The 26247-nt window shown below is 44.9% G+C and overlaps 2 protein-coding genes across 5 annotated transcripts; both read left to right on the top strand.

The window, feature by feature from the left end:
• The first annotated feature begins 4195 nt into the window (after positions 1-4195).
• On the top strand, positions 4196-11460 carry LOC128821828 (serine/threonine-protein kinase PAK 3-like). Of its 3 annotated transcripts, XM_054003159.1 has the most exons (8): positions 4196-4244; positions 4953-5001; positions 5752-5864; positions 6493-6610; positions 7456-7555; positions 8001-8197; positions 9828-9965; positions 11236-11460. In XM_054003159.1, the coding sequence occupies exons 1-8, from the start codon at positions 4210-4212 to the stop codon at positions 11323-11325; spliced, it is 840 nt and encodes a 279-aa protein (XP_053859134.1). In that variant the 5' UTR covers positions 4196-4209; the 3' UTR covers positions 11326-11460. The 3 variants fall into 3 exon arrangements, with proteins under 3 accessions (XP_053859134.1, XP_053859135.1, XP_053859136.1); XM_054003160.1 differs by lacking the exons at positions 9828-9965; positions 11236-11460 and adding an exon at positions 8332-8660; XM_054003161.1 differs by lacking the exons at positions 9828-9965; positions 11236-11460 and adding an exon at positions 8306-8422.
• Positions 11461-20385: 8925 nt separating this feature from the next.
• LOC128821829 (3'-5' RNA helicase YTHDC2-like) lies at positions 20386-21635 on the top strand. 2 transcript variants are annotated; one of them, XM_054003162.1, is made up of 2 exons: positions 20386-21023; positions 21470-21635. In XM_054003162.1, exons 1-2 carry the CDS (start codon positions 20651-20653, stop codon positions 21562-21564), a joined length of 468 nt encoding a protein of 155 aa, XP_053859137.1. In that variant the 5' UTR covers positions 20386-20650; the 3' UTR covers positions 21565-21635. The 2 variants fall into 2 exon arrangements, with proteins under 2 accessions (XP_053859137.1, XP_053859138.1); XM_054003163.1 differs by having other exon boundaries at positions 20386-20825; positions 21470-21630.
• The last annotated feature ends 4612 nt before the right edge of the window (positions 21636-26247 follow it).

The raw sequence follows: 26247 nt of genomic DNA, 5'->3' as shown, positions 1-26247 counted from the left end.
TCGTTGGGAAGGCTTCTTGTCAGGCAAAAAGCAGAAGGGGCAAGTTGCTGTGGATGCGTTTTGGGATGAAGCCTGCAGCTTTGGAAATGGCATTAGTGCCTCGGGTGGGGGTGAAGCTGCAAGTCCTTGACTGCTGTCTTGTGTTGTTCAGAAGTGGAAGGACATCTTGGAATTGTGGGTGCTGTATTTGACATCAAAGGGGTAAGTTTGTGGTGGGGGAGCTGCGTGGGCCCAAAGGACCCAGGGGTGCCGGTCAAGAGCAGCTGAAGGTGGGCCAGTGCGTGGCCAGGGAGCCAAGAAGGCCAAGGGCATCCTGGCCTGTGTCAGCAAGAGTGGGGCAGCAGGAGCAGGGCAGGGAGCGTCCCCCTGGGCTGGGCAGCGCTGCAGCCACAGCTGGGAGTGCTGTGCGCAGTTGTGGGCCCCTGTGAAGCAGAAAGTCCTTGAGGGGCTGGAGCGTGTGCAGAGGAGGACACGGGAGCTGTGGAGCGCAAGGCCAAGGAGGAGGTGCTGAGGGAGCTTTAGCCTGGACAACGGGAGGCTCGTCAGGGCCCTTCAGGCACACTTCCATAAATCCCTGCACGATAGTGCTCAATACAAATGCTTTTTTTTCTGGAAATATCTTCTCACAGCATTCAAGTGCTTTTGACTCTTGATTTGGTCACTCTTTCATCTTTTGGTTTCTTCCTTTGTTAGGAGGACATGTCCTGTTTAGTTTCTCATTTTTTAGGAAGGGAAAACTATTTTCCTCCATGTTTCCCGTCCTTTTCCAGCTCTTGTTGATATTCTGCTAGCTTTTTCTTTTGTAAGGTGACATTTCTGGAGGATGCAGTATTTTTGCATGAGATCACTTTGTTTGGGACAGCGGGCTCGGTTCAGAAGGAGCTGTTCTGGTGCCAGGCCAGTCATAGGGCCTTGCACTTCGCGTTCATATTGACAGTACCTCTGCTTTTTTGCAGCCCAGGGAATCAGTAAATGTGGTGTTTGGGAATTGAGCAGGAAATCATTGCTCTTGCATTCCAGTTGGTCCTCAGAGATCAGAGGAGCTGGAAGGAGCTGGGCTTTATTTCTGATTACAGCCCCTTTAGCACTCTCAGTGTTGTCAAGTCCAAGAGAAGCACTTGGCCAAGCACAAATGCTGCAAGTGTTCCATTCCCAGTGCAATGCTCTGGATCTGATTGCATTCCATAAGGACCTAAATGCTCCAGATTCCCCGGGAGTGTGGTTTATTGAAGCAACAGGAGAGCAATCTCAGGATTGCTGCTGATCAGGGCAATGGCTACCAAGTGTGTGTAGCAACAGAAATGATAGGAAAGAGAGATTATAAGAGTGAGTTCTATCTATCTATCTATCTATCTATCTATCTATCTATCTATCTATCTATCATTTGCATAATTGAATCTTCTTGGCTCTGGTCCAAAGCAGTTGGAGGTGCAAAGTTCACTTAAAGCATCCCTTTCAGGAGAGGATTAGAGACACGTTCTGTTGACCGATTCTGAGCAGGCAGAGCTGTTTTCCCCTCCAGATATGGTGGGGTTTTTTTTCCCCTCAGAGCTGTTTTCCACCTCCAGCCTCTTCTTCCTGAAGCCCCCAGTTAATTTTTTAATTTTCTGCCTGTCCCAGAGAGGTGGAAGTATTCCATGTTTTAGGTGGTGAAGAGAACATGAACTCCAGAAGTGTCTCTCATAAAGGGTGAGCTCACCCAGGAAGCCACCTGCAGAGGCAGGATGGAGCTGTGGGACTGGGCTGGGTGTCAGTCACTACTGAAAGACAAACAGGACATGGCAGGAGCAGAGGGAGGCCCTCACCAGACCCCTGAGAAATGCCACACCTTCCCTGTCAGCTGCCTGAGAGGCTGTTGGAGCTTCAGCCCCCGATGGCCCCTGATTGTAGTGCCAGGGTCACTTTGGAATCTGTGCCTCCCCACGGGCAGAGAATGACCCAGGAGAGCAGCAGCACAGTGCTCTGGGAACGTGTGAGCCCATCAGTCCTTGAGTCTTAGCCCACAAATGTCCTATGGAAAGTTGAAACCCATCTTCTCTTGCTTTCTGTGCAGATCCTTCCAGAGAAAGAGCAGGAGCAGATTGTGTTATCAGAGATGCCATGCCAGACTCAGGGAGAGCTGAGAGCCCGAGAGCAGGAAGAGCAGCTCAGGCAGCAGGTGGAAGAGCCACAGGAGAATGGCCAGGTAAGCCTGACTCGCCAGGTGTCAGAGGGAAAGGGCAGGAAGAGGGGCATAAAACAGAGCTCTTGGGACTGAGGAGGCCAGGAGTCCCAGAGGCACTGAAAGCACAGAGCCTTGGAATCTGCAGGGATCAGCACTGGGACAAGAGAGCTCCATTGGAAGCAGGTGTGGGTAGGGAAGGAGAAAGAAGTGGCTGAATAAATGTGATTTTGAGGCTGCAAGAGGAAAAAGCTGAGCCTTATGGCAGCTCCCAGTCACTTGCTCTGCATTTGTGTGTACAGAATATCAAGGCAGAGCCACAAGCAGAGCTGCCCGAAGCTCAGAGTGCCATCACGGAAGTGAAGAAGAGGAACCAGGAAGACACGAGAAGAATTCAAGAGGAGATGAATCTCCATCAGCAGAGGGGCGATCAACAAAACCAGGTGAGTGAAAGAGTGGCAGCCACTCCACTCATGAAAGATCCTCTCTCTCGTATTTTAGAGAACTTGAAGGAACAGCTGGACACAGACTTTCAGAAAGCTCACGCTAAGATCAAGGCAAGGGAGAAGAGGCAGGAGGAAGAAATGAAAATCATCAGAGAAAAATTTAATCCCCTCCCTCAGGCTCTACAAAAGCAAGTGAGTGAAAGAGGGATAGCCACTGCAGTCACCAAACTGGTGGTTTCTGCCCTTCTGGCCTTCCCAGTGCAGAGCAGCAGGGAGCGGGGTGATGCCTCTGAGTGCCATCCTGCTCTAGTGTGTATCACAGTCACTCAGAAGGACATTTCCTGGTGTGCTGAATCTCAGCTGCTGCCCTGGACAGTGGGACTTGTCCTTTGGCCTTTTGGCCAGCAGTCATCCAAATTGATTCCTGCTGGCCTGTTCCTGCTCTCCTTGTTTCTTGAGGTGTTTTTACAGGGGAATATGGTGACCCAGATGGAGGATTGAAACAAGCTGTCTGTATCCCTTGTAAATCTGTTCTTTCCTCACAGTCAGTGACTCCTGACTGACAGGGACAAGCTGTAGTCTCTGACTGCTTTGTTCTGTTTGACTCGAGGTGCAAGTGTTGACATCTCACCGGGCAGCCAGCAAAGACTTCCGGCAAATGAGTGGCACTGAAGAGCCCCGAGGCTGGCGTGAGGCACAGGAAGTGTCCCCACCAAAGGTGCTACAGGTTGGGCATGACCTGAAGATGGTGCAGGAAAAGAAGACACAGTGGGGGGAGGACGAACACTTGAACAAGGAGCTGCACGTGTGTCTGAAGCCCTTGGAGGGGGAAAGGAATCCTTGAGTGGAAGTAGAATGGTCATTGTGGCAGTGATCCTTCAGAAAATCCATGAAAATGGACCATGAATCTGGCCATCCACTCAAGTAGAACTAGCCTTTGGTTTTGACCCATCCAGTCTGAGAAGTGGACATCAGAAAAAACCCACTTAAGAGCCCTGCATGTTGCTGACAGCACCTTCCTAAGGGCTTGCATTTGAAATGGAATCTCAGGCTAATCTCTGCCAGCCACCTTTCTGAACATAAACTCATTTCTTGTCCCAGATCTACAAGGGCTTTGTCACCAAACCTGCTGCTGCAGCAGCATGGTCTAAACGAGCCTTTGCTCTCCACCCTGAGAAGCGGAGCCGGGGCGGTTTGTTCATCTCCAGTGCTGACCCAGCTGCTGCTCAGCAACAGGAGATCAAGGATGACTCCCTGGAGCTACGGAGTACGTCTGCTGTATTTCTTGTCTGAGGGACAGTCTATTGTGTGCAGGTGTCAGCATAGCTGTACCAAATGTTTTTCCTGAGTTTGGTGTCCCAGGGACATTTAGAGACATTTCCCCACAGGAACTGCTGTAGAAAAGCAGTCTCTGTGCTGGCCCCCTGTGCTGCAGAGCTGTCTGCCTGGTTGTTGTTGTTACCCAGCCGAACACAAAGGGTTCAAAGCTCCAGGCTCTGGGTCTGCCTTTTGAATCTCCTGGAAGCTGGGATATCTGCTTTAAAGTGAGCATCTTGCATTTTGTTTCCCTCAGGGACAATAGTGAACATGGAAAATCCCGTGATGAAATACACGGAACTGGAATATATTGGCAGAGGGTGAGTCCAACCACAGTCACTTCTATATAACCATGGGCCAGGTGTTTTTCTGGTGGAATATCTATGCAGTGTGAAGTCAGAACAGCTGCAAACAGACATCTATCCCCATGTTCAGACACTGGGGATAGATTGTCCCATCTCTCAGTGCTGCTCCGAATTTGTGAGTGTGCCCAAGAAGGCATTGTCAGACACACCTCCATGCTGCCAAGTTCTTGCCTGCAGCAAGGAACAGGACCTGGAAGATTTCCTTGTCTCTCAAGTGTGGGACAGTTCTGTGTTAATTTCCTGAGCATTTTTGTATATCTCCAAATCATACAGCCACACTAATAAAAGGGGAAGAAACGTGCTTGCCTGAAAGAGCAACCTACTCCCTGATAGCTGTCAGATAACAGTTCTCAGGAACATTTCTTTCCAAGAGATTGCAGAAGGAAATACTCCATGGTCAGGATAAAAACTGCACAGTTTAGAACCTGAAACCCAAGGTGAAAGAAGGAGATCTCCTTAGGAGCTGAGGCAGTAAACAGCAACACTTCAGGGACAGGCCCAGTGCCCATGCACTTGAGAGGAAAATGCATCATCTGCCTTCGGGCAGAGCCCGCCTGCATCCGGCAGGTTTTAGGCATTTGCAGCAGAGATCTCCTCTGTGGGCTGGCTTTCACTGCAAGATCTGAATGTCTTCTCCTTTCTTTGCTGCTTTTTTGTTTCTAGGACTTTTGGAGATGTTTGCAGAGCACTTGACAATGCCACAGGAGGGCAGGTAAATGTCAACATCTCCCGCAGGTCCTCTGGTGTGAGCAGCTGTGGCTGGAGCTTTGAGTAGAGCTGTGCTGAAAAGGCACAAGAAGCACAGACTGCTACCAGCCTGCAAAATACATTTGGGACAGTCTTTGTCCTTCTCAGCTGCCAGAAGGAAGGCAAGGAGGGCAGCAGTTCCTTTCAGAGAAGGATGTGCTCATTTGCTCCCCATTGCTAAAACAAAGGTGGTGCCTTTGAGCATCTCACTGCTCTTTGGGGCTATGGCTTCAGAGTCCTGAATTCTCACTTCTGCTTGCCAGCAAATGCATCTGAAAGTTACTGGTAGTTCCTTAGCCACCTGCAGTGCTGCACTGGAGAACTGCACGTAGGGAGAGATCTGCACGGCGTCCCTAAAAGCCCTAAGTCCTGCCCATAGCCCGAGATGTATCCACAGAGTATTAAGGCATGGATTACTTCTTCTGAATCCCAGACAAAGCAGCAGGGAGTGTGCTCAGAGCTTTGTGGGTGATAGTTGAGACACCACAGTTACCAAGTGGACAAGGCAAAACCTCAGTGGCCACGTGTCCTGTAAGTGGCCTCCAAGGGAGCAGAGAAATGGGCTGTTGCAATGTCAGTTCCTAATTACTGCAATGCCCAGTCACAAGGCAGTTTGGCACAGCTCGGCTGTGGCATTGCAAAAGCACTCGCTCCATGTGCCTTGCGGTCTTGTGCCGCCAACTTCTCAAGTTACTGATTTTCAATGTCATTTTAGGTGGCCATAAAGAAAATAAATCTCCAAGAACTGAGGAAGAAGGAACTAAGAGTCAATGAACTCATGGTCATGAAGACAAATATGAATCCCAATCTGGTCAACTATTTAGACAGGTGAGTTGTTGTGAATGTTTGTTTACATATTGCAAACATGCATGGTAAAATTCCACTTTGTTCACTGGCAGAAAATAGAGCTGTAATTATTGGTTAATTATTATTGCTCTGCTCATCTCCAGTGGATGGGAAGAGAGTGCATCTTGTCTGCATGAGTCTTCCCCGGTACACAGAGTTCTAAAATTATTCAAAAACCTGCATCACTCATATCTTACTAAATCAATAGCCTGTAAGTTCACAGCCACCACATTGTTTTGGGGCTTGATTTTTTTCAAGAGTCCTCTTACGTCCAGATAAACTAACATGGATTTCCCTTGGATTGCATCCCCTCTTTTCCATTGCTTTGCATGCCAGGAAGACTAGGTGCTTATTTCCAGAAACACACAATTTGACAGGTTTTTGATCTGTTCCTAACCTGCAGTTTTTACTTGCTGGCAATTGAAGACATCTCCTTTTTTCACAGCTGTGCCTTTCTTCTTGAGACAGATTGCAAACAATGCACAGCCTAGAGGGAATGTCTATTCCTTTTATTCTGTCCTAGTCACAAAGGGACTTGGAAACAAGAATCAATCAAGAAAACAACCTAGCCATGCATGTCTATCTCCATGCTCTTGTTTCCTTCTTTCAGCTACCTTGTGGATGGGCAGCTCTGGCTGGCCATGGAGTACATGGACGGAGGCACTCTGAGCGATGTCATCAGCGAGACCTACCTGTCTGAAGACGAGATGGCAGCCATCAGTCGGGAGGTCAGCAATCCCACCTGTGCTGCCCAGGGCTTGGGCAGGATTGTCTGGGAAACAGGGCTCCAACCTGGAGTGATTTCATGTGCCAAGCTTTGTTTCTGTGTTGCTGGTATGCTATGGGCAAGTAAAAGCCTCTCAAGTGAAATGCCTGCCAGTGCCCCTGCACTCACAGCAGTTAGTTCTTGTACTCATATCTCCTACTGTTGTATTCTCGCTCTGTCTCTTGTATTTGTATTTGCTGTTCTCCACCTTGCCTCCCTAAACTTTTATCTCCAGCCTGTCTGCACTGCATTCCTTGCCTGTAAAAACAAAGGTGCTGGTGGGAGCATTTGAAATGATCAGCAAAGAAAAAAGACTCATTTCTCTCAGTCCTCAACTGAAAAGGACAGTAGTGCAGCCAAAATGCTCTTTGCTTCAGGAAGGTGACTGTTGTGATACTTCCAAGTCTGTGCTGACGCCAGCAACAAAACCTTTGTCATGCAGCCTCCCACCCCAAAGTGATCCACTTCACACCAAAGGGAGGGACTTTTTCTTCCTTGGCAAAACCCTCACTTGTCCTCTGCATGGAGAAAGCACATCCACAGCAGCAGCAGCCATGCTGGCTGGTTTGCAGGGGACAGTCTACAACAACAGCAGGTGCTGTTGCTCTTTCAAAAGCTGACATGCCTTTCCTTAGAAAGGTCCTGCTCTGCAAGTGGTGGAGCAGCAAGCTCTTCCTCACAATGGCACTGTGCTCCTCCATTACTCGCCATTCCCCTGCAGAGGCAATCTTTTAGAGCTGTTTCCTTTCTTGTGTAATGAAATCACATCGCTAATTTTTGCCCTCCTGTTTCTGTTTTCTCTCTCAGTGCCTGCAAGGCCTGGATTTTCTTCACTCGAACCTCGTGATCCACCGAGATGTGAAGAGCAGCAACATCCTTCTCAGAACCGACGGCTCTGTCAAGCTGGGTCAGTGTATTCTTGGTCAGGTGCAGCATTCCAGGGACGTGGGCTGTGGGGCTGCTTTGAGTGACTGCCAGCTCCCCAAAAATGGTGCTGGTGGCATTGCAGGGAACCCTGCCACAAACTGTGGGCACACTTGCAACCTGCACAGAAGTATGACAAGGAACAAGGACTCAAGAGTGGCGTTGCTCTGTGTGTGTCCCTTCCAGAGGGAGGGAGCTGCAAATCTAAAGCTTCAGAAAAATAAAAGGCTGGAGGTAGTCTAAACAATGAGGCTTTTTTTTTTTTGAAGTGGCCAATTCCATATTTCCTTGTCTAAAGCCCTGAGGAAACAGAGCGTGGACAGTTCTCCAGGAGACTCAACAGCACATTCTTAGACTGAGAGTGGGGAATTCTTTGGCTTGATTTCCTAACTTGAGCTGGCTTTCATGGTTTGTTTTTTTCTCCACAGCTGACTCTGGCCTCTTTGCTCAGCTCACCCCTGAGCAGAGTCGACGGAGCTCAGTGGCCGGCACTACTGGGTGGATGGCGCCTGAAGTGGTGACAGGTCAACCATGTGGCCCCAAAGTGGACATATGGTCTTTTGGAATCGTGGGCATCGAAATGGTGGAACGAGAAGTTCCTTACTGGAATGAAACTCCTGTTTTGGTAAGGTGCAAATACTCACTGATCCTGCTTGTCTTTCTCACCTGTCCCATGGTCAGTGTGCCATTGGACAAAATCCCATTGCCATCTGCTGGCACCACTTCCACCAAGGTCCCCTTCTGAAAATGTCCCTGCAGCACATCAGCATCTGCTGTCGATTTGGTTGCATCAGAAGGGAAGTGGCAGTTCAGAAACCTAACCAGTTCAGAAACCTGCCATTTTGGCCTCCAGCCATGCCTGACATTTTTCACTTGCTTTTTGAACAATGTTGGAGCTCTGTCTCTGAAGAAAAGGAATTTTTCAGTGGAATGGTTGGATGTGTGATAAATATCCTTCAAAATGGAGATTGAATCTTCCTAGTTTCAATTTTAGAGAAAAAGAAAAAAGAAAAAAAGAAAATGGAAAAGGAAGAGGAAGAGAAAAGGGAAAAGAAAAAAAGAAAAAGTAAGAGAAAAATGGAAAGGAAGAGGAAAAGGAAGAGAAAATAAGAAAAAAAGGAAAGGGAAAAAAAGAAAGAAAAAAAGAAAAAGAAAAAGAATAAAAAGAAAAAGGAGGAAAAACCACCAAAGCAATGCCCAAGCAAGTTCTGCTTGCTTTTCCCTTCATTTACCACAGCACATCAATTTTCCTCCAAACTGTAGCATCTTTTCCCAATCCTGTGGGTCTTCAAAACTTTCAGGCTTTCAAATCATCTGTACATTGTTCAGTCAGGCGTGTGGGTGGCCTGGATAAGTTTAGGATGTGTTTTTCTCCGACTGCAGTTAGAATTGTACACTAAACTCTTGGCTGTTTCTGGGTACTTTAACAAGTTGATGAGCTTGCAGCCAGGTGCCCGGGGCTGGGATCCAACGTGGGCGGTTGACGCCGGTGCTGTGTTCCTTTACCACAGGAGCAGGGCCACCCCTGGCTTGCACAGTTCTAAGGACAGTGAGGACTCCAGCTCCCCACCATGTCCAGTGGCTGAGCTCAGCTGCAGAGAGACAGGATAAAACCCTCTTTGTGACCTTTGGGGGTGTGGGAAAAGCGAAGGAATTTTTCCTCTGGGTTGAAGAAGAAAGTAACAAAGTCTCTTTGGTCACCATCTATTTCAGTGCCACCAGCACAGAGCTGTCACTATTGTGGTGGGCATTTTCATGGAGACTCCCAGGCCTCCTTCCATTGTTATTTCTGTCTATTTTAGATGGATTCTGCATCTGCATTTTTTTCAAGAGGAGAAAAAAAAAAAAAAAACTTGATGATTTTTGTTTCATGGAAGCTGTGCTAAAGGGACCAACAAGCACTGCAAAGATTCCTTTCATGTAATAATCCTTGGAAATAGTATGGATAGAATAAACTCCCCCTTCCAAATAGCCTGTCAGGCTGGTGCAAATCCTCAGAGAAGCAAAACATGCTTTTGCTGATGTAGTTCCCACTAACTAGGTCAGTCAATGAAATCAGCTGCCAAGGCAAGATCTGCTGAATGCTGGAAAAGCTGTGGCTGCATCGGGGTTTGGGTTTTTGGTTGGTAAAGGAAAGTCATCTCTGGGTCTCTTCAGGGCAGTTTCTGCAGAGTGGAGCTTAAACAATGGGATCTGAGAGAGCAGTTACAGATGGGAAAGAAGCAGCTGGAGCCTTATGTTTCCTTTTTCCCCAGCCTCAACTCCTGATAGACATACGAGGGACACCAAAGCTGCAGCAGCCCAACCGATTCTCGCCTTGCCTTCGTGACTTCCTGAGCTGCTGCCTGCAGACAAACGAGGCACGGCGCTGGTCAGCCAAGGAGCTCCTGCAGGTAAAATGCAAAGGGGCTGCAGGTGAAAGAGTGTCTGAGGGATGGGCTCCTCCTCCAGTGAGGTCCAAGGCATCAGATGAGCCCCCGTTCCTCCTCACCTCCACTCTTGGTGCTGTTCAAATGAAAACAGTGAAGAATCCTAGACTGGGCTGGGCTGGCAGGGCCCTGTGAAGGTCATCTGGTCCAAGTGTCCTGCAATGAGCAGGGACATCTTCAAAGAGATCAGGTTGCTCAGAGCCCTTTCCCACCTGACCTGGAATACCTGCAGGCATGGGGCACCTACAAGCTCTTGGGACAAGCTGTGCTGGTGTTGCACCATGCTCCGAGTAAACAAGTTCTTCCTTAGACCTACTCTTGATCCCCATTTTGTTTAAAAATATTTGCCCGCATTCTATTGTTAACTGGCCCTGATAAAAAAGATGTCCCCCATTTTCTTCAAAGCCACTCTGAAGTCTTGGAAAGTGGCAATAAAGTCTCCCTGGGGCCTGTTCTTCACAAAGCTGAATAACTCCACCTCTCTCTGCATTTCCTGAGAGGACAAGTGCTCTGTTTTCTGGCTGTTTCTGGAACCCAAGGAAGCCAGTCCTGGCAGAGCAGTCTGGAGAGATTTGGCTGTGGGCAGGAGGGGCTGTGGGGGGCTCACTGTGAGCCTCTGAGGGGCCCTGGTTTCTGCCCCCCACCCCACCCTTAGAGGTTTCTGGCACGCAGACAGGGGCAGCTGAGAGGGACTTGTCCCAGCCCCATCTGCTGCCTGGCACGCTCAGGCAGAGGGGAACTGGCCCAGGCTTACTGCCAGGCTGTGTGGCAGAGAGGGAACTGCAGCAGCCAGCGCCACTCGGCTGGCCCTGCTGGGAAGGAAGGTGCCATCCAGCACAGGAGGGGCAGGGCATGGAAAGGTAGACACTGCTCTGTCTCCCTGTGGAAATTAGCACGGTGCCTGTCTCTCAAAGACAGGGACCTATGTGGGTCATTGGAGTTTCCTGAAAGGAAGAAACCCCAGGGACAGAAAGCACCATTTCTAGAGCACTGGCAGGGCAAAAATCCCAGCTAGATGGAGAAACCAGAATAAAGGGATAAGTGGGATTCTGGGCCAGGTTTGCCTGTGATGGCAAGGTCCAGCACAGTATATCAGGGGAGCAGATGTCCCCGTCACTCCTCTTTCTGGGTCTTTCTAAGTACCAGAGGAATCCTGATTGAGTCTGTGAAGCACTGAGCTTGGAAAGTCATGGTTCACTGTTCTTTGTTGTTTTTTTTTTTTTCCTGTGGATAGCATCCATTTGTGACATCAGCCAAGCCAGCGTCCACCCTGGTACCACTCATCAACTCAGCGAAGAAGGAGAAGAAGAAGACAAGAATGTAACAATCAAGATATTATCTCCATAACCAAGTTAGAGTAGGATTGTAGAGTAGGACTCTAGAGTAGGATTGTTGAGTAGTTTTGTAGTATAGGTTTATAGAGTAGGATTGGAATTAAATAAAGTTTCTGAAGCATCAACTCATTTGGAAGATTCCCCTCCTTCTGACCCCTTCAGAAAACTCAACATTTCCTTCTGAATTGCCAGGTGTTTTTGATTGGTGCTAAGACACGCTTATGGCTTCTTTGGTATGGTTTGTAAGTGGAGAAGGCTCTTCTTCATTCATCCTCTCCAGACCACACTGCCTTTGGAATACAGCCCACTGGTCCCTTTTGGCACATCTGGGGCACTTCTAGTTGAGGCAGAAATGGCAATGGCATCTGCAGGAAAAACCAAAGGGGGAGTGGGGAAGCCAAACCATCCTGTGCTGATGCAGGCCTTCAGCTGTGACTCGAGAGTACTTGGGCGCTTGCCACTTGGATTTGTATCCCTAAGTGCAATGTCTTTGGCTGGAGGAGAGCCTTGCTCAGCTGAGAAAGCAGCAAGATCAGAGAGGGTGCTCTGAAAGGTCTCCTGCGGTGCAGAGCTGTCAGCGACTGTGAGGTGAGAGCGGGCCCGGCCTTGCCCGGGCTGGAGCCGCAGCAGAGCCCCGGCAGAGCCCGGAGCAGCCTGAGCCTCGGCAGAGGCAGGCTGCCAGGAGGCCCTTGTAGCTGCAGGAGGCAGCAGCCCGGCCCTGCGTGCCTCTTCCTGGTGTCATGAATGAGGTGCCATATGTCAAGTTCAATAAACTGCAAGATTTAAACTTTAGCAGCAATTTTAATGGAGGTATAAAAAATATAAAATAATAATAACGTCAAATATAATGAAGTAGTTACTAAGAGAAATTTGGCAGTGGTTCTGATAAAGCATAAGCAAAACCAAGCGGGGGACAGGGAGGACCTCTCACCCTGCCGCACGTACAAAAGGCAAAAGAATCCAAGCACAACTTTTATACTGTATGCTAATACATATTCATCAATAGTTCCTGTAAATCTCCTCCCAGTTTTGATTCTTGAAGTCTACGTCACCATATTACACAGCGCATGTTCCCGTTGTTGCTGGGGGGTCTTCTGGACTCTTCAGGGATCTTCTTGGATGAAGGCCGATGGTCTTCCTGGCTGTCCTCTGAATAACCTGGCAGGTTGCGCATGCACATGGAGCTTGGTGTTACATAAGTAAGCATTATGTTCGTGTTTTGGGTTCTCTATCTGGAATTATATCAACTGCTTTGTCTTCAAGGCTGTTCTTGCCTAAGAAGAAGTTGCCTGGACTATTATTTGTCTCAATGTCGATTCCACTCTTGGAGGTTTTCCCAACTTTGTCCTTCCCAAGGCCGTTTGTGCTAAAATATCTCAATACTCTATCCTGGATCTTATGAACATCTGCGAACATCTGTTTTGTGATGCTAATGACATATCCCTTTCCCCTATTACTTTTTAACAAATATTTTCTAAAATATCAATATAGTTACAATTATTAGCACAAATCATCTTCATTTATCACATCTCCATCTGGCTGTGTTTGAAGGTAGAGGGTCAAAGCAAACTCCCTTGGTTCCTCCCTGAGCCCTGCCCAAGAGGAGGATGAAACCAGATGTGCCCGCACTAGAAGTTATGGTAGCTTGTTTATTCAACAGTATAAAATCTGGGCCTTCTCACAGCAAAGTTGGCAGCCTGGCCTGAGGGTGGGTGAACCACATAGGAATTCCCCGTTACTGGGAGTGCTTCTCCAATCCTTTGGTGTGACAGGGCATCCCCAGCTGACGTGTGTGTCAGGACAATGGTCAAGTATTAGGGTAACTGGTGATGTGTCTTTCTTCATCCCTACAGGCAATCTTTTGTAGCAATAATCGGGTGCATTGCTTAGCTTATCCTTCTGTACTTCTTTGCTGCTTTGCCCTACAGGAAATGACACTTCTTCCTTAAGTTGGTGTGGGTGTCTTTGGTGCTGACCCTGCCAGCAAGCCATTCCCTTCAGAATTGGACTCGGTGGATCCCTTCCAACACAGAACGCTCTGTGATTCTGTGATCACTTCTACAAAGTTTGCTCAGAATGACTTTCAGCTAAAACACTTGAAACTATTTGCTGAAATCAGAGTTGGTAGATAGTTCTTGTTGGTAAACAATGGAGGGAGAGAACAGCTTCATGTGGTTTTTTTGGGGCGTTGCCTCAATTTTGTGGGTTCCTCCCTCCATTTAGAGATATCGCACCTCCCTTTTGGGGGTCTCCACCCAGCGACTTTGGCTTCCACTCCTTCCACTTTGGGGCCCCCCTTGAATTTTGTGCACCCCATCCCCATGTTCCACACATGCCCAGCGTCCCCAGTGTGCACTGAATGGCCAGCAAGGGACTGGGGAATGCTGGGACCCACAGTGATGTCAGTCATCCCTCCTGGTTACACACAGGACTCCTCGGCCCTTTTTGGGCTGCCCTGGAGTGCCAAGGCCACAGTGAGGAAATGTCTTTGCTGCCATGCTGTGCAGGATCTTGCTTGGCTCATTATGGCCTCATGTCCCCTGTGAAAAGAAGTGACAGCACCAGCACCAATCTGTGTTATCTCTAACTGGAAACAGCTATTCTGAAACAGTCTACAACAGCATTTCAGTTTACATAACACATTATGTTTCTTACTCCATCATGTCACACGATTAATTTGGGTGAACTAAGTTTTTTCCTAACCTATTTCTGTGTTTGAAAAAAAAAGACCTTGATATTAAGGACATATGAGTTTCCCTCATAGCATCAGGTATTACTCCTTTCCTATTAATGAAGTCTTTGAAGATATCCAGTTCATGCCACAAAACATCTTGATCTTTCTTGTTGCTGTCAGGGATTAATGAATATATAAATCCAGCAAAGTTATTACACTTGTTGCACAGTGCCTTTAAAGTACATTAACTGATGGCAACAGTTCTAATTGTTAATATTTATTGTACCTTGATTACGTAAGTCATTACAAGGTAAAGAGTTCCTCTGGCATTTTATTAACTGAAACTGCTTGCAAGTTAAGCATGCATACACTCACTGGTCTCATATGGTCTCAGTCTCTGCAGATTTCCAAATTACATCGCTCACATTAGTTCTTGCTGGATGACCAGGGCACTGTAGTATGGAGCCAACACACTTCCATACTCTTCCAAGGCATTTAAAGCAGAAAATATTGCACCTATCCTTTCAGATGCTATCTGCTAAGCCTCACAGTTGGCCAGTTCTCACAATTTTTAAACTAATCTCCCACTTCTTGTCTAATCTAGATAACACTTTATCTTTTGTTCTCATCTTAGATGCATGCTGCACACACTAGCTTTCTTTCTGGATCAGAAATTCACCCATTCCTTATCTTCTCCCTGCTCATTGTGAACAATTTTTGGTTTGGTTGAATTCATTTTTTTCCTGCTATCTTTTCCTTCTGGGCATCAGCTGTAGTTAACTTTTTTTTGCATTTGTACCAGTCCCAAGAAAACCTGGTGCAATGGTTTCTGACTTTCCCTGATAACAAAGCAAAAAATGTGAATTTCAGATGGCAAAACCCCCACATTTAAAAGACAAACTATGCTGTGCAGCAGAAAGTACAATTCCGCCTGAAGCATCCCTGGTGGGAGGGGTATGTGGTGCCTAGAAAGTTGTGAAGAGAACAAGGAAGGAGGGCAAGGAGTGAGAGTTCTGTACTGCTGTGAGTAGCAAAATAGATTTGATATTTCTCAAAATAAATATTTAAAAGTTTGTATGTTTTCTGTTTAAGACTGGGGGTTTTAACTGTCAAACCATTGGGTATATTTCTCTTCTTATGTAAGTTAAATAAATCTTTTGTTTTTCAATATAATTTATATTGCACAATATAAATTTTTCCATAATGCCCTGATTTCTAAATTCAAATAAGCATATACAAGACAGTCAATGCCAACGTTAATAACAATGCTGTAGCACTACTAGCTGCACTTAATCTCCAACATTGATATACCCAAAATCAGACATCTCTGAAAGATGAGCAAGAGACACCTGATTTCCAGAGATGCTGGACTTTCCGGAGTTTTCACCAAATCAACAGCACACCTAAGTTCTTGTCATCTCTGAAAGTCAAGTCTACCTCAAATCAGATGTTGAACAATAGAAAAAGAAAAGCACTGTAAACCTCTCCAAATTTACCTAGAAGTGGTTTTGCAGTAGAAAACTGCTTAAGTCACTGCATAAAAAGATGCCAAATGACCAAAATCAACTGACCAAAAAAATGGAAGAACTTCCTTCTAGATAACATTCAGCCCTAGCATTTTCAATTAATCTCTTTCAAAACCCACTAACAAAACAGTAAGTTAATTTGCAAGCAGAAGTTTTAATTTAGTAACATTCCTTTGAGCAAGGTAGCCAGGGTGTGCAATGCAGAACTTTCTCAGCATCCAGAGCCCAACTGTCCAGAATACCATCTCTTTCAATGTCCTAAATACTACATCCAGCCCTTTTCACACACTTGCTAAAAAGTTCCCTGTTGCTCCATGAGGTTCTGGTTAATAGACATGTCAGGGTTATCCGAGTGACACTGTCACCCAGCACAGATGGGTTCTCTTGGGGATATTGGCAGAGTGAGGATAGCACTAAACCATAGGTACAATTCAAACTTTGTTTTCTTAACAGGATGTTATGATTGATACAGAAGAGAATTTATTATTAGAATGGCACAGGATTTCTACAAGCAGAGTCAACATAGTACAATCTGTAACTAGCACGGTAGGGAATTTATAATACAATTTAACTTATAATTTCTCATCACCTGAATCTCTGCAGCTCAGGTCAGATCCCAATCCATGGTTTGCTGTATCAGTATTACAATGACAATCTCGAGGGGCTGGGGAGCCAGAAGTTGCAGGGGCTGCCTGGGAAGTCAGAGCAGGGCCTGGCAGCCAGGACCACCCAGCCATGGCAGCCAGATCAGCCCAGGGTATCAGACACTTCCCTGGGACAACAAAGGGCAAGCTGGGACACGGGACCAGGGTGGAGCTGGCTTGGCCACCAGGCACTCACATAACGTGACTTTGCACACGTATACCAAGCTACTAAGATGCAGGTATACTCAGATCTGAATCCGTGCCTAGCCTATATAAAGCATGCCCAGGTAATATAAGGGCTAAATAGAAGTAATTTCCTATGTAAACCTACTTTTTCTATTTTTTTTTTTTTTTTTTTTTTTTTTTTTTTTTTTTTTTGGGAAATGAAATTAAAAACATAATTTATTTTCTATAATGCAACTTACAAAACACATATTTTTTGATGTTGCTGTAAGATAGATGGGAGAGTTAGGTATTCTAATTGCTGCCACTGCTTAGGTATTCAGACTGAAGATCTTTATGGGCACTATGATTAAAAGCAATGCCTGATGGTGTCAAAGGAGAGATTATACCATGTTTCAGTTGGCTTCAGATAAAGACCATCTTTGTTTACTGACCTTCATTGTAAAAAGATTTTTAAGATTTTAAGTAACAGACATATAATGTGAGTTCAAATTAATGTTATATAAAACATCACTGTGTACAGCAAACTGCATCTGCTGCTAACAGAGTAATGGTTTAGCTAGGAAATTGCTAGGTTAAATTCTCATCAAAATCTTGTGTCTGAAGTCAGTGTATTACCCTCTTCACATTAGTTTGTTTAGATCCACTTCTCATCACAGATCTATGATTTAAAGCTCCATCTAGAAATATAAGTCTTGTGCAGCCTTTGCTGTGGAATTCTTAGCAAGTAGAGCTGTTTGAAAACTCTTACAACAGTATATTCAAAAGAATTTTTTTTCAATCTAGGATTAAAAATACTTTAGAGAGAATATTAGTTTTTAGATAGAATATTAATGCCTCTTTTGAGAAGCTTCCTAATAATTTTTCACCTTTATAAATGCTCAACCACCTTGTAAAACTGTTCTGAAAAGTGTACTTTTTTGTGATGATGATGATTAGTAGAAATGAGAACAGATTTGCCCCTTTTTCCAAAAATATCCTAAACTGCTCTCCTACGCAGACAGGTTCCTATTCCTGGATCTTACATAAGGATCCACATTTTGGATACAGAAAGTTAGAAGTTCATTTCCTCATTTCTTGTATATACATGTAAACAAAGATATTGAATAGTCCCACTATTTTTTTGCCAAAGTATGTTATTTGAAGCTGTATTTCTGTTAACAAAATACCACTTTGGTCAAAAAAAGTGGGGGCACATGTCAAGATAAATGGTCTTTTTGTAGACTGTGACTAGGAAGTAACCTCAAAACCTTTTGCTGCAAGCTACTTATGACTGCGATAGGTACATGTGTTCTGTGCTCCAGAAAATTTCTGCAACATAGGTTTTGTTTTCATCAAAATATTTCAGTGAAACAGTATTCTAGTAGGAAATTACATTCTGGATAAATTAATCTCCCTAGGGAGCACATCAGTTCCCGTTTCAGCAAAGACACAAGCACATGAATGACGGGGATGAAATCCTTCTGCCTTCAGTCTACTCCTAAGCTCACAAGACATGGGATCCCTGCAGTTTTCATGCTGCCTTGATAACATGTTGTAGACACAGAAAGATCTGCTAGCACAGGATCATTCAACTCTCCCTCCTGTCCTCTGTCATTTGCTCACCCTGGAAACTAGAGTTTCTCGGTTTAGGAGTGAGGAGTAGTGGAGAAAGCTGTGGGAAGACCTGGGGCATATCTGACCCTGTTGGGAATCACGCTCTTCCCAGCCTTCGTCCTGGAGTCGTTGCTGAACTCTCTGGATGCCTTGAGGGCACTGAAGGGTTGCGGCTCAGTTCAGTTCAGCAGTGATGTGGGAAATGGATTTGTAGAGACAAAGACCAAGTTCTGCACTGTGGCAAGTGAGCACCTGAGAGAGGTTGTTTTACAAGGACAGAACTGATCAAAAGGCTTTTTCCTTGATGTCTCAAAAATCAATAAGAACTGAAGTAAGGGAAGTGGAAAAGACAGAGAAGTAAGGAATGATGTGTCAGTAGATGATAGGAGAGGTTCCAGAAATGGGGCAGAGGCAATCACCCGCATCAGCAGCCAAAGGTCTGGGGAACTATCAATGGATCAGTGTATCCAGGAGTGTGCAGTAGAGCAAGAAATGCCCATTTTCACTGCAGTTAATTTATTAAACAAATATCTCTCAATAGAATTTGACATCAGTCTTACTTCCCTAAATGTGTATAAATACATAACTTACTTCATGGCAACATTAATGATCACAGCAGCCAACAGCTGTCTGCTTACAAATTTACTATAATGCTTAAACCCCTACATACTGGAATTCCTTTTTTTTTTTTTTTTCAAATAATCAAGGAACTGAAAAGAGAACTAAATCTTGTGCTCTTTCATTAACTTGGTCTTGAAGAATTGGCTCACCAGTGATCCTTGCATCATATTTCAACAGCTAAGAAGTCTTACAGCACTTAAAATCTTTAAAAAATCCCAAACAAACAAAAACCAGAAAGACTAATTATTTTGCAGCCAAACCTGACACAATCTAACACAGTACAGAATTGATAATACTGTTTCACTAACTTCCTTTGCAGTTCTTTTTCTGGTAGAACTGGCATCTTTTGTGGAACATAAAGAGTGTTTACAAGAGAGAAAATGTTCTGCAAACTGAAAAGAAGTCAGCAGAAGTGCCTCTAGGGAGGGTAAAATAAGAATACCTAATTGTATTTAAACGTGCAGATGTATTTTTGCATAAAACTGTGCTGCTTCTTAATTCCTCTTATAAAAAATACATGGGTATTTGGACATACGTTAATACGAGGAAATCATTCTTATTCCAGGGGTTATTTGTTTTGAGTCAACATTAGCCAGAAGGTATTTCTGAGGCCAATCATGAAAACGGAATTTTTAAATCCTTACAGATTGTTATTTTTAATATGAAAAACCACAGCTAGTGATTTTTATTAAGAGAATACGTATAAAGAATAAAACCTCCATGTCTAAGAGCCTGGGTAAGCACAATTCTTTGCTTATTCATATGCTGAGTGCAGACTGCCACTCAGTATTTAGCAGGGCTGCAGCAGGCAGTGCGTGCCTGACCACACTCTCCTCTTTTTTCACCCTTCTAATAGCATTGGACAGTCAAAAAAGCAGTGAAGAAGAAAGGCATGTATTAAGGAATTTGTTATGCAGGATGCACTCAGGCTTGACGCCAGTCTCAGCCATGTAGATGAGACTTAACCCAACAGTTAGTTATCTCTGTGCCCTGCTGTATTTACAGGATTGCAAACTGAGAGCAGAATTGAACCTGAGGAATCATTTTTCAGAATCATGGGGCTTTTTGTCTATAGGAAGGCAAGATGATGCTGTTAAGAGGCAAAAACTGTTAAGAGATCTGGGTTCATAATTAAAGATTTCTGATGTGACTCTTTCAAATTAGTTATGAACTCTCATTTTTTACTCTTGATACCAAGGATGATAAGAGGAATGCTCATCTTATTCAGCTGAAGTGTTTAATTTTCCATAACAACTGTGATCTGCTTTGCGGTGGCAGTACTGAATGTCACAAAAACAGCTATGAGGACCTAGCATTATGTACTTTGATTGAAGATACACAGTCAGATAGCTGAACTGAAAACTGAAAAAAAATTTAAAAATAACCTTAGAACAGATCAATTGTTCTGCTCCAGTGTGATCTCTCAGTGCAGAATTATGCTGAAGTTAGTCTTGTAAAAGCTTTGGTAGAGGTGGCTTAAGAGCTGTTTTTCAGTCAGCTGCATCAGACAGTGAGTGTTTATCTTCTATTTATTTAATTGCTCACTTCAGTTCACAACTGAGGATGTTTGTTCAAACGGAGGAGTAGTTTGTTCTTCTTCCAAGTACTCTCCTTCTGACCGATGATGTTTCCAAAGCAGCAGCCTTCAATCCCGAGCCCTGCGTCAAGCCCAAGAGGATTGGGTTTAGTTTCTACCTCGTGTCCTCAGCGTGGAGTCAAAGGACAGCAGGAAAAGACGATCCAAAACCAAGGGCAAGTAACACTTTACAGAGTGAGGAGGCTGAGGGCCGAGATGACCCTCGCCACAGCTACGTTTAATACCATGCAATTAAAGCACGTAATTTATGACCGGACAGGGCACCAGTGCCACGTTTTGGCCACAGCCATACACATACCTCGGTACTAGGCAGGCTTGGCCCTACCGTCGGGAAAAGAGCCAATTTCCTTCCCTTCGGGCCGACGGGGCTGTGGGTGACTCCACGCAGGCCCCGCCCGCCGCCAGCGCCGCCCCTCGGGCCGAGCAGCTGCGGCCCCCGATCCGTGTGGGGCCGTGTGGGGCCGTGTCGGGGCCATGTCGCGACACAGGCGGGTTCTGCGGCGGCAGCCCGGCGGGGCTGCGGGGGACTGGGCTGCCGGCGCCGCGGGGCGCGCCCGGGCCGAGGCCCTCAGGGAGGTCGGCGTGGACGAGGTGGTGGAAATGGCGGTGCAGCTCGCCCTGGAGCGGTTCCGGAGCGGGGACGAGGCGGGTGCGCGGCACAGCCCGGCCCGGGGGCAGCCTGCGGCTGTTGGGAGGGCGCTGGCAGCGGGTCAGGGAGGGGATCCTGCCCCTCTGCCCGGCCCTAGTGAGGCACGGCTGGGGTGCTGTGTCCGGCTCTGGGCTCCCCAGCACAGAGACAGGGAGCCACTGCAGGGGTCCGGCAGAGACCACCGAGATGAGATGAGAGGTCTGGAGCATCTCTTATCAGGAGAGGTGTGGGAGTTGGTCCTGTTAAGCCTAGAGGAGACCGAGAGGGGATCTCACTAATGCATACGAAGATCTTCAAGATGAGTCCCAGGAAGGCGGTGCAGACTTTTTGGTGACAGGACAAGGAGCAGTGGCCATAACTTAAAACACAAGAAGTTCCACCTGAACATGAGGGAGAACTTCTTTCCTTTGAGAGTGGCAGAGCACTGAAACTGCTGCCCAGGGAAAGTGCTGAGTTTGCCCCTCTGGAGACATCCCAAACCCTAGATGTGTTCCTCTGTCAGCTGCTCCAGGTGACCCTGCAGGGGGTTGCACTGGCTGGTCTCCCTTCCAATCCTAGCAATTCTGTGGTTCTGTAACACTGAGTTGTCAAGATTAGTGCCTGTTGCATTGTTACTGTTTTCTCATTATTATTTATCATTCTAGAGATGGAATTTCCTTCTAGTTTCACTAGTACTGAAAGAGCATTTGTTCACCGTCTCTGTCAGTCTCTTGGACTGGTATCTAAAAGCAAAGGGTGAGTCAGGGTACAATTTTCAGTTTTTTGGTGCAGACCAATAGAATTTCAAGACTAATGATAACCTGACTGATGTTTTCAACATACTCAACTGTGTTGCAAGGAATAGTATTAGAGAAAAAAGTGTAAAAGAGAAATGAGCATCTGTGTTCGTTGCTGTATGCATGCTTGGAAAAGCTTGTGACATGCCTTTTGGGACAGCTTGCTTTTATACTTTGTGGATTTAATGGCTCCATTAAAAAAGCTTCTCACTGTGATTTCTGTTTCTTTTTTCCCAAAGATTTTGCATAGCATCTCCTACCTTGACAGATCAAAGTCAACCTAGAGTAGGTTCCTTTTTCCTAAAATATGTTTTCTTCTCCCGCCGACAGAAAAGGAGCCAATCGCTACCTGACTGTAAGGAAGAAGGATGTATCAGAGGCACACGCAGGCATGACTTGTGGCTTGGCTCTCCGTACGAAACACGCTGTTCGGAGTCTGATTCAGCGCTTTCCCGTCACAAATAAGGAAGGCACGGAACTCCTGCCAAGGACAGAGCGAGGAAATGCCTGTGCTGTTGAATCTGGTACGTTGGGCGTGTGTTCTGCTTTGGGCTTGTCCATCGCCACCACTTGGAAAAACCACCTGCAGCCCAAAGACAAAAGAAACCTCTTTGTGTTCTGTCCCCTCTCGTGTCCTAACAGACACCTTCTTGCAAACGCATTAATTTTCCTTACTTTTAAGGTCTTTTGGAACTGGTGCTGTGAGGAACTTGGGAAGTCATATCATGCACATGGTGATGTCCACCTTGTGTTGTGTTACTTTAGAATCTTTGAGGCAGTTCCAGCCAAACCGTTTTGGAAGCACATTTTGAAATGTGGCTCCATAAAAGTTCTGTGAGGTGGGATTGAAGAGTCAGTGTTCCCCTGCTGCTGTAAGAACACCCATATGAGAAAATGAAGTTGTCTGTTCTGCTTGTAGAAATTAATGTCCTTGATAAGTGAAGAATTTTAATTTTTATTTCTTCATCTCTACAAAATAGATTTGGTCCTGAAGAGACTACTGTCCAGACTTCTTGATTTCTTGAATATGGAAGAGTTCACTGAAAGACAAACTTCTGATAAAATGTTGGGTTTTTTTTTTAAAAAAAGCAAGGTTTTAATCTAGATTATTGCTTTAGCAGCTACAAGTGGAAGAGTTACAGTGTGTTTCTGTGTGCAGAGATGGGTGTAGTGAACAGAAAACACTTGTACCAATATGCCTTGTTTAATGGCATGGTTCTGATAGGTGGTGTCTGTTCTTGAAGTGCTTCCTTTGCTGTTCTTTCCAATTGTTTCAGTTGTTTAATAGGATTGTTTAATGAACAGAGGGAAGCTATAATGCAAGGACTGAAATGCAATGTCTTAGGAATGTAAGGGATAAGTTAATGAGCAGTGTAATATTTGCCTTTCTCTGCATCTCAAGAATGTATTTTTAGTTCTCCCGATCTCTTAGTCTGTGTTTGTCTTGGTACAAGAGAGCTTGAAATTTAGTATATGAATCTGTTACTGACATTAAATATGTATAATTGAGTTTACAGCAAGCTTTTCATTCTTCTGGAAGATAATTCTCAAGGAATTAGAGAGTAGCACTTGCAATGATGGATGTGAAGTAGCTGCCTCAGAAGATGTGCCCGTTTGTTGGCTACTTATGCACTGCTTTGTAACACATCACACTGCTGTGTGGGGGCCAGGACTCTTGATACAGCATGCTTGCATTAGTATGATTTCAGGCAAAGGCGTGGAATAGCTTCAAGGCTTACCCCTGGAAGTGTGTATTTCTAGGGAGAACTGCAGGTGTGAAATGTGGGCGCAGATACAAGGGCCACCAAAATCCACCGGGCTGTGTTCTCTGGTTTAGTTTCTGTTTCTCCTTTTGCTCTTTGTGGGCTTTTTTGACTTGGAGCAATGCTCTGGAAGAGTCTGGTTTTGTTCAAAATACCTATGAAAGTAATAACTGTTTTGAAAGATATTTATTTCAAGCACTGCAGGAGGACATGTTGCTATAAATATGACTTCTAAATGCGTGATGGGTTTGTCACTTTACCCACAGGGATGCATCAAAAGTCAGCAATGTTAATTTTTCAGTACAGTTTTTGAGCAGTGTTTTTGTGACCTTCCTCTGTATCTGCATAAATAAACTTTTACCTTGTCTTCACAGAAAACAAAGAAGTAAACAAGATAACTTTTCGACTTAATGATGGTATCCCCCAGGTCCCAGTGAAAAGAGGGGAATCAGAGTTTGATTCCTTCAGGCAGTCACTACCAGTTCTTGAAAAACAGGAAGAAATTGTCCAAATAATAAAGGACAATAAAATTGTTTTGATCATAGGAGAGACTGGATCAGGAAAAACTACACAAGTATGTTTCTTTAATTAAATAAAAACTAGAACAGTATTTATGACAATTGTGTAATATTTGTGATATGGGATATTTTGATGCTATTTTAAGGCTTTTCTTTTCCTGTATGATTGAAAATCTTGTTCCAATTCACTTTCTTGCTTTTGAAACACTAAGCCAGTAGATAGGTACTAAAAGCAAAAATGATTCCTCACAATTTTCTGGTTGATACAATTTTTTCATTAAACAATACAAAATATTGAAGGGAAAGTGATGTTTGTATAGGCCTTTATCTTCTAAGGTAGTTCTGTTCTTAGTACCCAGAATATTTTTTGTGTTAAAATGAGAGATTATCTACAGGAGTTTTTTTTTAGATTTCTCTGAAGCAGGAGGGAGACACTGCAAGTTTTTTCTTTAAAAAAAGCCTAAAGAGTTTATACGGAGAAATTTATTTTCCACTACTTCAGGTATGCTTGCCATGATAATCCTAATGAAAAGTCTTTTGCAATGTGTAATACTGAGATGCAGTTAAATTGTTTCCCTGTGCTAACTAAGCTGTGACTGTCTCAAAAAGTAAATTTGAACCACTTCTTTACAGATTCCTCAATTTATCCTTGATGACTGCTGCAAGAATGGAACTGCCTGTCGTGTGTTCTGTACTCAGCCCAGACGTTTAGCAGCTGTTGCTGTGGCTGAAAGAGTGGCAGCAGAAAGAAGAGAGAAGATTGGCCAGACAATTGGTTACCAGATCCGGTTAGAAAGCAGGTACTAATGGTATTTCTGAGTGCCAGTTGATCTTGTGTTGGTCTTGTGCATCTTGTGCACAGGTAAACTGCAGTGTGTTTGGGTTGCAGCCTCCCAGGTGGGATATGTTACTGCAGGTAAGGAATACGTAAGAGGGAAAAGGATGGCTTTCTTGATGTGTTTTGCAGTTTCATGTAGTAGGTTGTCTTGTAGAACTGAATCTCAGGTATTTTCTGTTGACTTCTTCTGCGGAGTGTATGCAAGGAAATCTTTGTCTGATTTTCAGATCAAGTCTACACTTTCTTTTTTATTTTTTTTTCTTCCCCCCTCTCTACTTGTAACAAGTGTGGATCCAAAAGTTCCGCAAGCTTTGAAGGTAGGTGTGAAGACCAGCATGCTCTAAGAAATGTTATGTAGTGTGAGTTGATAGGAGTCATAAAAGGGAAAACAACAAAATTGGAAAGTGACTGATGGAGATGAGCATTATTGATCAGTCTAGTTTGGGCTAAATTTACTCTTCTTCAGCTTCTGTGTTTAAAACATGAAGTGAAGTAAAAGTAGAGATTTCAGTATCACTTGATGAATTTGTCTGTAAAGCAGAGCATGAATGGATTGTGTGGGGTTTTTACATCTTTGCACCGTGTAGCCAAATGACATCTCAGGGAAGGGCCAGCAGTTGGGATATGAGTGACCAGAAGATGGCAAAAGGTTGTGTTGCTTGAGTGAACAAAGATAACACACAGCTGATGAAAATGAATGCGCTTGAACAACAAAGCCGCAGTAAGAATTCAAATGTGTGTACGAAAGCTCACAAGGATATAAAGAGATTAGAAGAGCTGGTGAAGATGTATCACAAATCAGCTGGATAATTAATATATGGAAGTACTATGCTGGCAGAAGAAGAGCAAAGTCAGGTGAAAATGGAAGAATTGCTGGAAGCAGTGCAGGAAATCCATCTTGAGAGGAATCACTACAATTGCTGCAGAGAAACACTAAAAGGGAGAAATAACAATATTTTGAGCTGTGGACAAAAAAAAATCTGGAATGGAGATGTTTAGAGGTGTTTATAGTAAGACAGAAGTATAATTTTTAAGGTTTTCTTTTAGGATGGCAGTACCAGAGGGAGTAGTGACAATTGCTGTTTTTATTGGGACAGCTTCTCTCAGTATAGAATTGTAACATTTCAGTAGTTTGACCTTCTGAAGGAGCAGAGGATGAAGCAGATGACTTTGTGATTTAGTCAGCTGTACTGTATTGTGTCCTCAAGGCAAGGCTTTGGGAGCTGTGGGGAGGCTTCTGTGAGGAGGTGCCAGAAGCCTCTCCCGTGTGTGACAGAGCCGGTGCCAGCCAAGACAGACCTGCCTGTGGCCGAGGCTGAGCCCATCTGTGATGGTGGCAGTGCCTCTGGGACAGTGGGGAACAGGGGAGGAAAACCTGCACAACAGAGGCAGCAGTTCAAGAAGAGCAGTGAGAGCAAGCAGAATTTCTTCACGCTTCTCTTTTACTTCCTTATTTATTAAAATCTGAATCTTATTTTTTCAATTAATCCGTTGTCCAAAGTTTTGGGGCGCAAGCACTACAAATTG

Source organism: Vidua macroura, chromosome Z (genome assembly GCF_024509145.1).
Source record: "Vidua macroura isolate BioBank_ID:100142 chromosome Z, ASM2450914v1, whole genome shotgun sequence".
NCBI classification, from domain to species: Eukaryota; Metazoa; Chordata; class Aves; order Passeriformes; family Viduidae; genus Vidua; species Vidua macroura.
This window is presented reverse-complemented; position numbering and strand designations above follow the sequence as displayed.

Bases quoted from the DNA above. Each gene is read 5' to 3' on its own strand.
- LOC128821829 (XM_054003162.1), top strand. From the start codon at position 20,651: ATGTCGCGACACAGGCGGGTTCTGCGGCGGCAGCCCGGCGGGGCTGCG. The intron at 21,024-21,469 runs GTCTGGAGCATC...TTATCATTCTAG, and splicing joins CCACCGAGATGAGATGAGAG to AGATGGAATTTCCTTCTAGT.
- LOC128821828 (XM_054003159.1), top strand. From the start codon at position 4,210: ATGAAATACACGGAACTGGAATATATTGGCAGAGG. The intron at 6,611-7,455 runs GTCAGCAATCCC...TTTCTCTCTCAG, and splicing joins TGGCAGCCATCAGTCGGGAG to TGCCTGCAAGGCCTGGATTT. The intron at 8,198-9,827 runs GTAAGGTGCAAA...CTTTTTCCCCAG, and splicing joins GGAATGAAACTCCTGTTTTG to CCTCAACTCCTGATAGACAT.